The sequence below is a fragment of the Pleurodeles waltl genome, chromosome 7 (genome assembly GCF_031143425.1).
Source record: "Pleurodeles waltl isolate 20211129_DDA chromosome 7, aPleWal1.hap1.20221129, whole genome shotgun sequence".
Classification (NCBI taxonomy): domain Eukaryota; kingdom Metazoa; phylum Chordata; class Amphibia; order Caudata; family Salamandridae; genus Pleurodeles; species Pleurodeles waltl.
This window is the reverse complement of record NC_090446.1, coordinates 122,904,423-122,916,972: the sequence shown is the minus strand read 5'-3', so window position 1 is coordinate 122,916,972 and position 12,550 is coordinate 122,904,423. Positions and strand designations below refer to the sequence as shown.

The following is a 12,550-nucleotide window of genomic DNA, read 5'->3' as shown; positions in this document are numbered from 1 at the left end:
TACTTTGATAGAACAAACTGGCACGGTTCAGCCCAGTGTTGGCCATGGCTCAATGCTTTAATATTTACTTGGTAATATGAACTCGAGATAGATGAAACCTGGTGTTATTACTCACATGGTTGACCTGAGAATTCATTGACAGCATGTTGTTAAAATAAACCCCAAGCTTTTCCACCATTTACAACTTGGTGGGAACATTTACGTAGGGACCTAAAGTGTAATTGCTTGTTGACCTCAGTCATTCAACCATTCAGCAGTAGATAGTTCTGACTCATCCACGATCCACCTGCTCCATTAAGCAGCAGATTAATAAAAGGTACTGAGCAGGCATATGGGATATAATAAATCTTTAACGAGATCTATGGGTTGTTGGTATTTTACAGATACAAAAGATAGTGCCTGAGGATAAGGCCAGTGAAGGCTTCATATAAACACTGAGTGTGTGAAGGTAGGTGGTACCCTTCATCCTTATGTTAGGTGTTGAGAAGGGCCTTCCCAGCTTACACATCTGGGAACGATTCCTTAGGAGTGGGAAAAAAACATAAAAGGGCTAATGGCTTTAACCCAGCAAAACTCTTCCGAAAGTGAACCAGGAGATCATGCACCAGTATGTCACATGCTGCTGAGAGGTCAAGAAAAATGAATACTGAACACTTTCCTCCATCAACTATCTGTCTAACCTCTCCATTTATATTTGTCTTTGTTAGTTTGTGGGCTTGGGAATTATTTGCCCACATTTTAAGGTTGACCGTCACTTTTAGACAATAGGCTAATTTAGGGCATCCTGGGTTCCTACCCCTCTACTATTTTGACTTTTGTATTATGGTCCATCAATTTTTAGAATTATGGGCCATATGTACCAAAGCATTTTCCCATTGACACAGAATGGGTAAAACCCTTTGGTACATCTGGCCCTATATCCTGGACCCTCCTCTCAATTGCAGTTGTTTTTCAGCATGGTTGAATACTTTGTACATACAGTTTCTGCGTATCAATTTGTGACATTATCAGGATATTAGATCTTGTGATAGAGAAATAGCATAGCATTGTAAAGTAAACTGGGAAATATTCTTTTATATTTCATAATAACTGTTGGAAAGATATCAGTGAGTCTCTGTTTATACACAAAAGTATTAACACAATAAATCAAAGATGAGATTATATAATTCCTTGGTATATTCACTGTAAGAGGTATTGCAAATTTCAATAAATCTGTACAGAGTAAAGTCACTACTTTAGCGTCAAAAGGAATTAATAGCCCAGCGCCACAACCTCCAAACACCAACATCCCACCGGTGCAACCTTGTATATAAACGTTCCACAAGAGGTAAAGCAACGTCATCAATAGTTCATCTGTCCAGACGAAGTCCTCTTTTCATCTAAAACATTCAATCTGTATTTATTGAGTCTTCATCAAGAATAAAACTGGTTTCATACATGCCCAACAGATACAGCCAGCCAACAGGTGTTTCAAGGGCCACCACTTCTTAAAGGCAAAAACGTTTTCACTTGTGAACTATATGGTGGTCGAGCCTTCTGTATAGTTCCTAAAGCTCGAAGCCTCAAAAAAACAAAGACTGAATATTTTAGATGAAAGGAGGAGCACATCTGGATATATGGACTATTGATGGCACTGCTTTACCTCATGTGGAACATTTAAATCTGTACAGATTGCCCTGATATTGTCAACCCTAACAGGCCTGCCTTTTGTGAATATGCTTACATCTTAACCCCTGACGCAGTGTAAGAAATAAGCAATTTTTCTTGTGTTTCAGATTTCCGAAGGGTTGTACAAGCACACTGATAAAGTGCTATACCAGCGTGAAGTGCATTGATTTTTGAAATATGTACAACTGAGCGTTTTCATCCCGAGAACAAAGGCTGAGATACCCCGCGGAATCAAACGTTTGATGAAATTACACACAAAACATGCGGAGTCGGTATTTGAGAGAGCAACCTCTCATGGCCACATTAACCATGCCGGTGAAAAAGATCAGATAAACCCAACTGAGCGAGTCAGCCTGTCAGTGCACAACAGTGCATAGGCTGTCGACTTCAGATTTACTACTGAAATAACACAACTCCATCACTACAGTATTACAACTGTATCAAGGCAGCAACAATGCTATGCAACACCACTACAGCACTACCACAATAGCAATACTGCAAATGGAACACTAAAACACCAACTACAATTACAACACCACAACACGACAACTACAACACTAACACACTGCCACATCACAACTACAGCATTCTGGTGACATCACAGCGACTGTAGCACTGCAACTGCAATGCCAGCGCTCTTACACTTCTGCTAGAATAGTCCTACAACATTACCACACTGCCACTATACAACTACCACAGCAATAATGCTGCTACAACAAAATCAACACTACAAGTACACCACCACAGCACACAACACTACTACAAAACACCACCTGTACATCAATTAACACATTAAATAAAACAACACTACAAACACAGTACATCTGCAATGAACCACAGCAGCTCCACTGTTGCCCTACAACACAACAGCTCCAACACTAAACACTGCAACAACAGTACAACAGTACAACTTGATTTTAACGCCACAGCTGCACCAGAAGTACATTTTAATTTATATTGGATTATATGAGGGCAAATTAACTAAAACAATGTTATGAAATTACAACCCATATCTAACAAGATAAAGACGCCGAAGAACGAAACATGTGTACACTACAGCTTAATTTAATATTTACAATTTTACTTTAATGCAAGCTTTCAAGACGCGTCCCAGATCAGCAACAAGCATGCAAATCCCCACACAAGGCAGGAAATTAGGAGCATCTTGCCTTGTGCATACATTAAAACGGAGAAACGCTGGTGAGCAAATGTAATTTTTTTGTCGCGAAACAGACACGTTTATTACTCAGACCAGGCATTAACAAGTACGTTCACCCCATAGGAGCCCCTATTGTTATTTCACTTAAGTACTGCAATCAACCCTTCACCACACCGGGATTTTCACCAACCTTACATTGTAGTACTGTGGGGGGCCATTTCGACTCATGGTGGTCACTCAAACACTTAAAAGACCATTTCACTCCGAAGTAAGAAAACACCGTCTTTACGAGGGTTTTTCCTTTTCCAAGTAACACTCTTGAGAGACTTACGAGTTGTATCAATGAATCTGGACCTAGAAAACTCCACAACTTCTCTCTCTTTTAAGTTATCTTCAATCCAAAAGCTCTTCTTAACTATTACAGAGCTTCGGACCAGAAAGCTACCTCACTGCAGGGACTGACCGAAGGAAACTGGTTCTAGCATCGGCTTTGACAAGTGGCTGGACTCACACAATGCTTTTCATTCTGCATAGGTTTGATTTGTCTATAGCGCTCTGCAGTGACCAAAGTGACAGTGGCACTATATAAAACTCCTAAATAAATGCAAAAAACATTTTTCGGCATGGATACGGAATGAGAGTATTAAAGTAGAGGCCAGCCTCAGACTGATGCACAGAATAGGAGTAGGTTTCAAGGAAGGCCACAGCTCTAACACTATGATGGGCACTTCTGGCTTCCCATAGTGAGTAAATCTATGGAAGTCAGTGCTTTCCCGGACCAGACAAGCACAAGACATAAACTTATAACACAGGAACAAAGTAAAATCTGCTGTTTGTTAATACTTCCTCGGTTTGGGCTTTGCACAGTCCGGTGCCTGCAAGCTGCCGCTTGGCTTGCCAAACCAAGTGATTTTAGTCGCAGTAAGCCTGTTCCTTTTCAGGAATCATCAGGGTCTGCTTTGCAGGTTCCATTGGTGGTTAAATCTCAGCAACATCTGCTTGTTCCACGACAATAACTACTGAAGCACCCCTGCATTTCCCTGATCTCCCTTCTAGTTTACGGCTGGTTTGGCTTTCCTCAAATATCCTACGGAGTATTTCATTGCTGGCTGTGTGACATGGGCATAGCTAGTGTCAGCACACCCTCTTGCACTCTTGTGATTTTCTTTTTAATCTCCTTGTATTTTTCAAAGTTTCGCCAATATGTATATTTGTGTGCATTGGGACTTGTACAAAGTAAACGTAGTTAGGTTATAGGATGAGTATTTATAAAGTGTTTACTACCCCTGGAGAAGCGCTGAAGCTCTGGATAGAATTTATGAACAACCATCAGAGGGGGGTTGAATGCAGATCACTCATTGCCATGTCAGTTTCCTGTGGTTGGCTTCTCTCTTACAGTTGTTTAGGAATTCCTAACCTGCTGAGGGTTGTTTGTACTTCTGAGTTACCTTCTATTAGAGAATGTGGGCTCCTGTCAGACCTACTTCTTGCTATTAGTTTCCCAAACCTCTATGCTGTCCTGTAGTCACGCACCAATAGTCCAGTGTATTACGTTTTAGGTCTCACCTAAGACAGGGCATGTCCAGTCTGTTGTGAGACATATTGTTAGCTTACACTAGGCTTAGAGCCCACCCATTGCTTACCATTGGTTGTCTTTATTGTCACTCTCGTTTGTTTGCTTGCTTTTTATTTGTCAGCTTCTGTGGACTTTCCTTCCTCCTCTTGTGGTTGCGCTTTCCCTGGAGCATGGACCCATTGCTTGTGTCCTTATGCTGCTCACTTTTCAGGTGGTACTTTTTTCTTTTAGTTTAAGCACTCCATGGGAGTCTATATTTTCCAGCTGCCTCCCTTGTGTACTTTGTGTTCCTCTTTCTCACATGTGCACTTCTCCAGTATCCATTTTCATGGTGCACGCATCCACGCTGGTGCGCACCTACAAAATAATGCAACAGCCGTTTCATAGTGCTTTTTACTTTTACATTAGTTTTAGTCATAAAGCACTATAGCTGCACAGGTGTAAATCATTGCTAAAGCCAATAGGTGTTGTGACAAAGATCTGTTGGCTTTCCCAATGTTTGTTTAGTTCTGTAAGACTGCTTGCATACTAGGATCAGATGTTGCTGATGTGGATTATTGCACCTTAGCACGGGAGAGGCAGACTCATGAGAAAACGTGCTGCAACTGTTGTTGTGTATTTCCCCCTTTCTGGTGCCAGGTCAGTGTGGCAATCCCACAGGCCAAAACTTTGTCTCCGGAAGACCCAAGTGCTCAAAGCAGCAGCAAACATCCCTAGCTGAAAATCTGGCATGAATGAGGAGTAACAGAGGAATCAGGGGTTGTATACCCGATTCCAGTGCCTATTCCCATTCTGAGGTGGACCCTCCGTCAAGCTGACCAGCAGTGGTGGCAGCAGGTTATAGTTCAGGGATGCAGGCCTGATTACCTGGACTCCTGATGAAAAAGCTGCCTACTGCCCCTCTCCTATAAAGGTCTGACCAGGCCTCTAGGGCTGGAGCCCCACTGGTAAATGGATAGGTGTGCTGCACAGAGATGGTGCAGAGCAGGGGTGGTGGTGCACACTGTGTGTGCAAAGAGACGGTTGGTGGACATGATGTGTGAGCAGGAGTAAGGATCCTGCACATGGTGTGCTCAAAGTGGTAGTTAGAACGCAAACATGTCATACTATGTTACCAGTGTGTGTGCAGCGTGATCCGTCATTTCAGTAGACCCATCGCAGTGATGGTGGCCTGGGGTCCTTGCCTTTGGTTAGTAAGGATCAGGTGTGTAGCTATTATTAGAGCAGCATTTGCAGTGGCACCAGGGGTTAGTCGGATTAAGGGGTGCAGTGCACCCCAATCTTGGATGCTTTTTATATTACACATTCACCACACATGAAGGTCCATTCCCTCGCTTGCACTGGAGCGCATGACACCCTTCCTACGCCAATGGTGAGGGGCCGCCTGTTTCGTGTGCTGTTTGGTAATGGTTCCTATTGGATATAAAAAGAAGCATACGGTTAGGTCCTGTCAGAGATCTTTATAGTGTCCTGTGTGGAGCCGAAGGATTTCACCTTTTATTTTGCTCCTCAGGGGTCACTGGGGTCAGTGTTGTCTGTTGTCCACCCTAAGGAGGCTGTATCTTTGTGAGGCATCATGTGAAGCGAAAACAACTCTACTCCTTGAGTAATTCTACGTCACTAACAATCGCCAACAATCAGCATTAGAATAGAATGTGCTATGTGAATTGTTCGGTGACATCTGTGGGATTTTGTGACATATTGTGACATTACTCACCAATGGAACCCTTTAAGAGTGTCTGGGTGTGGTGTGCTTATGCCAACTTGTTTTGAATTGATCTAACACGCTTGTGTGCGTGAGGATTAGGGGGTGTCGCACTGAGTTCACAGTGGTCGGTTTTACAAAAGTAGGGGTCACATTTACACTTGCAAATGTGATGGGCAACAAGAAGTCTGATTTGCGGGTTATAATCACTCATTTATTTTTAATGGATTACCTCTTGGTGTTATTCTGTAATCAATTGCGGCAATACTTTGTGGAAAGCATAAGTCCCTTCAAAGGAAACCACAAAACTACGAAATAGAAGAAAAACGCAGATAGCCTCACTTAAGAATTAGAGCCTAGATGTTCACCGTAAGGGCATCAAGGAGCTACCCCGACTGCCGTCACTGATTACATTTAATCTCTACGGGCACCTGTACTCATGATACAAGAGAACGGGACATGTGTACCCCCACAGGATGCTGGGAGCCATGAACTGCTGTGCACGCAGTTCACTCAGCCTTACTCCTGAAAACGTACCACTCACGCTCACAGAACCTGACCCACAAACAAAACACCAAATTCCAAAAGGGACTCAAAAAATCCTCTGCTGTTAAGCACATAATAATTGATACACTCCTATATCCCTCCTCCATCCGCCTCTAATGTTCTCCCCTCCTCTTGGTGTTCCAGATCCCTGAAGCCTTCTGAGCGGCTCCTAGCGCTAAGTGCTATACTTAACATAATATGATGTGAGTATGGTCTGGGTACAGGAATGTAAGGAGGGCGCCGATTGTGTGCCCTAGGAACCATGTACGCACTGGGGCCAATCACCAAACTATTCATGAGTATGGGAGTAGTATTAAAGGAGTATTATTGTACATACTGCTATATCCCTTTGTGACTCAGGAACGAAACTTCCAACGCCTTATTTTTAAAGTGCACATTTGGGACAGTCCTTTTGTTTGCACTAATTGTATATTAAGAATCCCTGAATATTTTCTTTTTAATCCACTTTTAGATATTTTGGGGGGAAATCATAAAGGCACGTGAGCGTATGTAAAAGAGTACTCCCGGGAATACTACTTTACGCATTTCCTAATACCTTGTGAATAACCCCCGCCCCAATTGTGTGACAGGTGTGATACACTTGTGGTGCTCCGAGAGTTATGGTGTGCACGGCGCGTGCAGAGCGGTAGCTATAGTGCAACATGGAATGAGCAGAGCGGTAGGTATACCGCACAGAGTAATTATAGCGCTGGACTGCGTGGTATGTGCAGACAACACGTGCACAGTGAAAGCGATGGTACACATGCTAAGTGCACATAGAAGCACAGTGCATTCGATGGGCCCAAGGTACAGGCAAAGAGCTCACGTGTGTGCGTGTGGAGCCGTGGGCATGAAGCACACGCAGTGTGTGCAACGTCGGAGGCATAACCATATTGTGCAGTTGGAGTGTAGCGCACAGTTTGCTACTTGTAGGGCCTCTAGGCACGGGTGTGTCCCTCGATAGGCAGACTGCTGCCTGATGGTCAGGGGTCATGCCCCTGGCCTAGGGGGTGGGTCTTGAACAGTAGGCCTTGTGTTTGAATTGTGATGTGCGTCTCCCTGGCCTAGTGTGGGTCATTTTGTCTCAGTCTCAGCGTGTCCCTGTCACAGTGTGTCACTGTGCTAGTGTCAGGGTCCTTTCGGGCTGTCGCACATATTAAGTTCTGGTCAGATGCTGCACATATTATGCTCTGGTCAGATTGTTGAATAGGGGGCTTTGTCTTGTTAATTGAGCTGTGAGTCTATGATTTTGATGTTTAAGGAATAAGGGCTGAGAATTCACTATTTACAGTACGTTTTTGAGATCATGAGACTGTGGAAGTGTGTGTCTGGGGGGGAGCGGTTATGTGTAGTCTAACATATCTTCTGTTAGGCGAGATGTATAATGGCAACATACTATTCTGCCTACATGTAAGTTAAATACATATTTAATTGGTTATTAATTGTGTAAATTATTTACTGGATCAATTGTTATTTTAATTATTTAAGTGTATGTTGAGGTTTTTTAATTTGTAATTTTGTTTTTCTATAGTTTAATTACTCATTTATAATTTCGTTATGGGTTGTAGGGCAGTAGGGTAAAAAGTTATTTAAATTATACATTTTTGTTTTTGTATGTTAGCTATTTAATTAGAAATTAAATGTAAATTAAATTAAATGTTTTAATTGTTATTATTTAAATTACTTAAATATATTTTGGGATTTAAAAGCAGATTTTATTTTTCTATTGTTTAATTACTACATTATAATTAACTTTATCAAATTCATTTAATGTTATTATTGGTTTTAATTTGATTTCCTTTATGAACAATGTTAATATTATTTTTTTTTATAATTTATTTTCAATTTTTTGGGGGGTTGGTGTTTTTGGGTAGTAAGGAAGGAAGTGTGTTTATTTAAATCTATTCATTTTGTTTTGTATTCATTAAATTTTTTTTCAACTTATTATGTTTTTCTTTCAATTACATTACATTTTCTTTATTTAGAAAACATTTTTTATCTGAAATATCTTTTAATAATTTTATGCTGTTGAGTATATAAATGTTTTTCCAAAATGTATTAGGAATTGGAAAGGTAAATCTAACCCTTCCTAACTCCAACACTTTCCCGGCTTTTTGCTTACATTGGAGTGGGAAAAATAAAAATAACCCTTCTAAATCTGACACTTTCCTTACTGATGCTTAGATTAGAGCAGGGATAGTAAATCTAACCTCTCCAAAGACCAGCATTCTTAAATGTTGCTTGGATTGGAGTTAAAATACCAAATTTAACCCACTGGACTAACTCATTCCATGATTTTGCTAAAGTTGTTGTGGGAATAGTAAACCTTCCCTCTTCAAAGTCCAGCCATTTCCATACTGTTGCTTAGAATAGAGAGGGAATAGTGTTTTTTTAACCATACCAAAGATCAACACTCTCTTAGATTTTGCTTAAATTGGAGTGGGAATAGTAGGAAACACCCGGAACAACGACTCCTAAACCACGAAGTCGTGGAAAATGAAAGCAAAACAATGGTTTCGTTTTCCACGTCTTTCTGGTTTTCGTGCCTTAACCAAGCGTTTGTGAACCACGTACATGCGTGGTTAAGGCACAGAAGAAGGGAGTCGACGCGGTGAAGGAGGAGGTAAGTTTGGCTGGGACTGGGGCTTTTTTTGGGGGGTGGGGTGGGGTCTAGTGGGGGCTCGGGTGATTAGGGTTTGGGGGTGAGGAGGTTCAGGGTTTAGGTTTTAGGGGTGGGTTGGGGTGCTTTAGGTTTTAGGGGTGGGAGTGGGGACTCAGGGTATTTTTAGTTTTTGGGGGTGGGGGCTTGGGGTGATTAGGGTTTGGGAGGGGGTCAGGGTTTAGGTTTAAGGGGTGGGTTGGGGGGGTTGGGGTGCTTTAGGTTTTAGGGGAGGGAGGTTGGGGTTGTGGTAATTTTGGGGGTGGGGGTTGGGGTGGTTGTAGGGGTAGGGGGTCATGGTAATTGTTAGGGGTGGGGCGGCTAGGGGGGACGCATGCTGGAACCGTGCATGCTGATCACTAATGCCTTTACCAGGAATGCCTTTACAACGAAAAATCGTTGTAAAGGCATTCGTGGCAAAGGCATTAGTGATACCAACGGGTTTGTTGTTCCGAACTCGTTGTTGAGCCATGGGTGCTTGAAGCACTTGTGGTTTCAACATATAACCGGGAACAGTAACTCTAACCCCTCCAAAGTTCAACACTTTCCATATAGTAAATTGAATCCCTCTGAAATCCAATGCTTTCCCTACTGTTCCTTAGACTGGAGTGAGAATAGTAAATCTAACTCCTCTGAAGTTCAACACTTTCCCTAATGTTCCTTAGACTGGCGTGGGAATAAAAAATCTAAACCCTCCGAAGTCCAACACCTTCCCTACTGTTGCTTGGATTGGGCTATGAATAGTAAATCTAATCTTTTCAAAGTTCAACACTTTCCCTACTATTTTGTACGTTTATGCCTGTTACTGTGTGATAGGTCTGGATGCAATAGCAGGAAGCTCAGAGAAGCACCAAAATACTGTGCACGTGGCACACTATACCGAGCGCAGAATTTTAGTAGGATGTTTTAAACCACACCCTTAATTACATAGGCCACACCTGTTAGAAAAGATCTCCTAGTGAAGCTTCTTAAGCCACACCCCTATTTGAGAACTCCTCCCACTTTTTTTCATCCTACCTAAAGCCCTGACGGTGAACACAGTTTTTGCGTAGAGGTAGAAATTGTGAATGTAAGTGCACAAAGTGTGCAGCTGTTTGGGGATGTGCTTACACCGCATGCACAGAGTGCACGAGGTAGACGGGTGTTTTTGAGCCTTTGCCCCCCGCACCCTCTTACCGACTGCCCACATAGTACACACACAGATGTGTGGAGCAATGGCTGTGATGCACACTGTGGTGAGTATAGCAAGCATGGTTCACAAGGGCAGAGGTAAATACGTGGCCCCTGGTGTATCTAGAGGAGTGTACATGGCCCACACAGTGTGTGCTGAAGGACAGGTATGACTGTTCATAGAGACAAGTACGGTGTGCATACAGTTTGTCAAGTCAGGTGCAATGCCCACAGCATGTACAGAGGAAGGCATTTTGGAGACCGTGTGCTTGGTGCGTACAGAGGCAGGTAAGGTGCCCTCAGCTAGTACAGAGGCAGGTAAGGTGCCCTCAGCTAGTACAGAGGCAGGTAAGGTGCCCTCAGTGAGTACAGAGGTAGGTAAGGTGCCCTCAGCTAGTACAGAGGCAGGTAAGGTGCCCTCAGTGAGTACAGAGGTAGGTAAGGTGTCGTGAGCTAGTACAGAGGCAGGTAAGGTGTCCTCAGCTAGTACCGAGACAGGTAAGGTGCCCTCAGCTAGTAGAGAGGTAGGTAAGGTGCCTCCGTTTTGTACAGAAAGTAGCCGATGAGACATGCCTTGTGTACATACCGTGTGCAGAGTTATCCAGGGCGCACGCGGTGTTTACAGGTTTAGAAATGCTGCTCCCCGGAAGTACAGAGCCAAGCAGTGCCCACGTAGCATTTACAGTGGTAAGCAGGGTTTGTACGGCAACAGGGGCAGCTGACAGGTATAGTGGTTGGTAGGTGGGGCGCAGGCAGCTTTTTCAAAACAAGAGAGGTCAACCAAACGCACCGCAGGGGTTCAAGCTGGGAAAATAAAGAACTGTGACCCAATTTTGTACCAAATGACTGACGTGACCGGGGAGTAGTGGGCCCATCGTGCCGTGGACCCTGCTGCAAAGTTGACACCTATGCCACGGTGGATGCCCAGTGTGCACGAAGTCTGTAGGTACGGTGCACACTGTGTCTACGGGGGTGTAGGTGAGGCCTCATCCGGTGTTTACCGAGATACATGTAAGATGCGCACAGTGTGTGCAGAAGTAAATAGACTGCACTCCGCGTGTAAACATTCAGTAATGTTGCAGAGGGTGTGCACGGAGGTAGGCAGAGCGCACACTGTAGGTGTGGTTCATTTGCATGATGCACTAGGCGCCTACAGATGTAAACAGGGTGCACGTGGCGTGTACAGGTTCGGGAATGCTGCAGGCGACGTGTGCAGGGGCAGGTAGGCGACTTGCACAGTATGTGTACAGAGGCAGGTGTCGTGCACCTGTCATGCGCAGACATCTATGTATGATAAACATCATGGGTACAGTTGTAAACAGGGTGCACGCGCTGCGTAAAGATGCAGGTAGGCGCATACTCAGGCTCTGTGTACAGAGCATGACCCGTGCACGCAGCGTGCACGGAGATATATATGTTGCACGGTGTGGGCAGACATAGGCAAGGTGCACGCAGCGCGCGCGGACCAGGGAATGCGGCAGACCCGGTGCACAGCCGTGGCAGGGTGCACTTACCTTCGGTGCCCTTCTGTCCCGGGTGGTTCATGCTCAGTGTTGCATCCCGCCTCCTGAGGGGGCTGCTCCTGGACATGAGGGGGGCCGGCTCCGGGCACGGGCTGCAGACGGGGTGCCGAGGAAGGACACGGCCCTCTCCCTGGCTGCATGCACCTCCAGTGATGGCTGAGGGAGGAGGCTCGAGCAGCCGCCGCTGCAGCCTGAGGAGGGGGAGCCGGCTCCCGGTACCTCTTATCTCTTTGACCCCTCCTTCCCTCCCTCCTCTCCCCGTCCGACCCGTTATTTCCTCATCCAGTTCTCCTTGTTTTATCTCCCATGCCCCACCCTGCCTTAAGCTCTTCCTCTGCTGTATCCCATGCCCCCACCCTCCTCTAAGCCTCTCCCCTCCCCCAACCTCTCCCCCTCCCTCTGTTATCCAGTGCACCCTTTGCCTGTCTTGTTTTACTTTTCTCTTTTCTTGTCTCCTTTCTTTTTTTCCCTTGTCCACCCTCCTATCCCCATTTTTTCCCTCCCTGTATTCACTTTCCTTATACCTTTCTCGTTTTCCATCCCT

General features: G+C 44.4%; 1 protein-coding gene across 3 annotated transcripts in view; it reads right to left on the bottom strand.

The window, feature by feature from the left end:
- Window positions 1-12,339, bottom strand: part of SAMD10 (sterile alpha motif domain containing 10) — an 80,170-nt gene extending 67,831 nt beyond the window's left edge. Inside the window, exon 1 of one of the 3 annotated variants that reach the window (XM_069243245.1) lies at window positions 11,998-12,339. In XM_069243245.1, the coding sequence (XP_069099346.1) occupies window positions 11,998-12,073 (76 nt within the window). In that variant the 5' untranslated portion in view covers window positions 12,074-12,339. The remainder of the gene's footprint in view (window positions 1-11,997) is intronic. The other 2 variants (XM_069243243.1, XM_069243242.1) reach the window with 2 other exon arrangements.
- Between the last annotated feature and the right edge of the window lie 211 nt (window positions 12,340-12,550).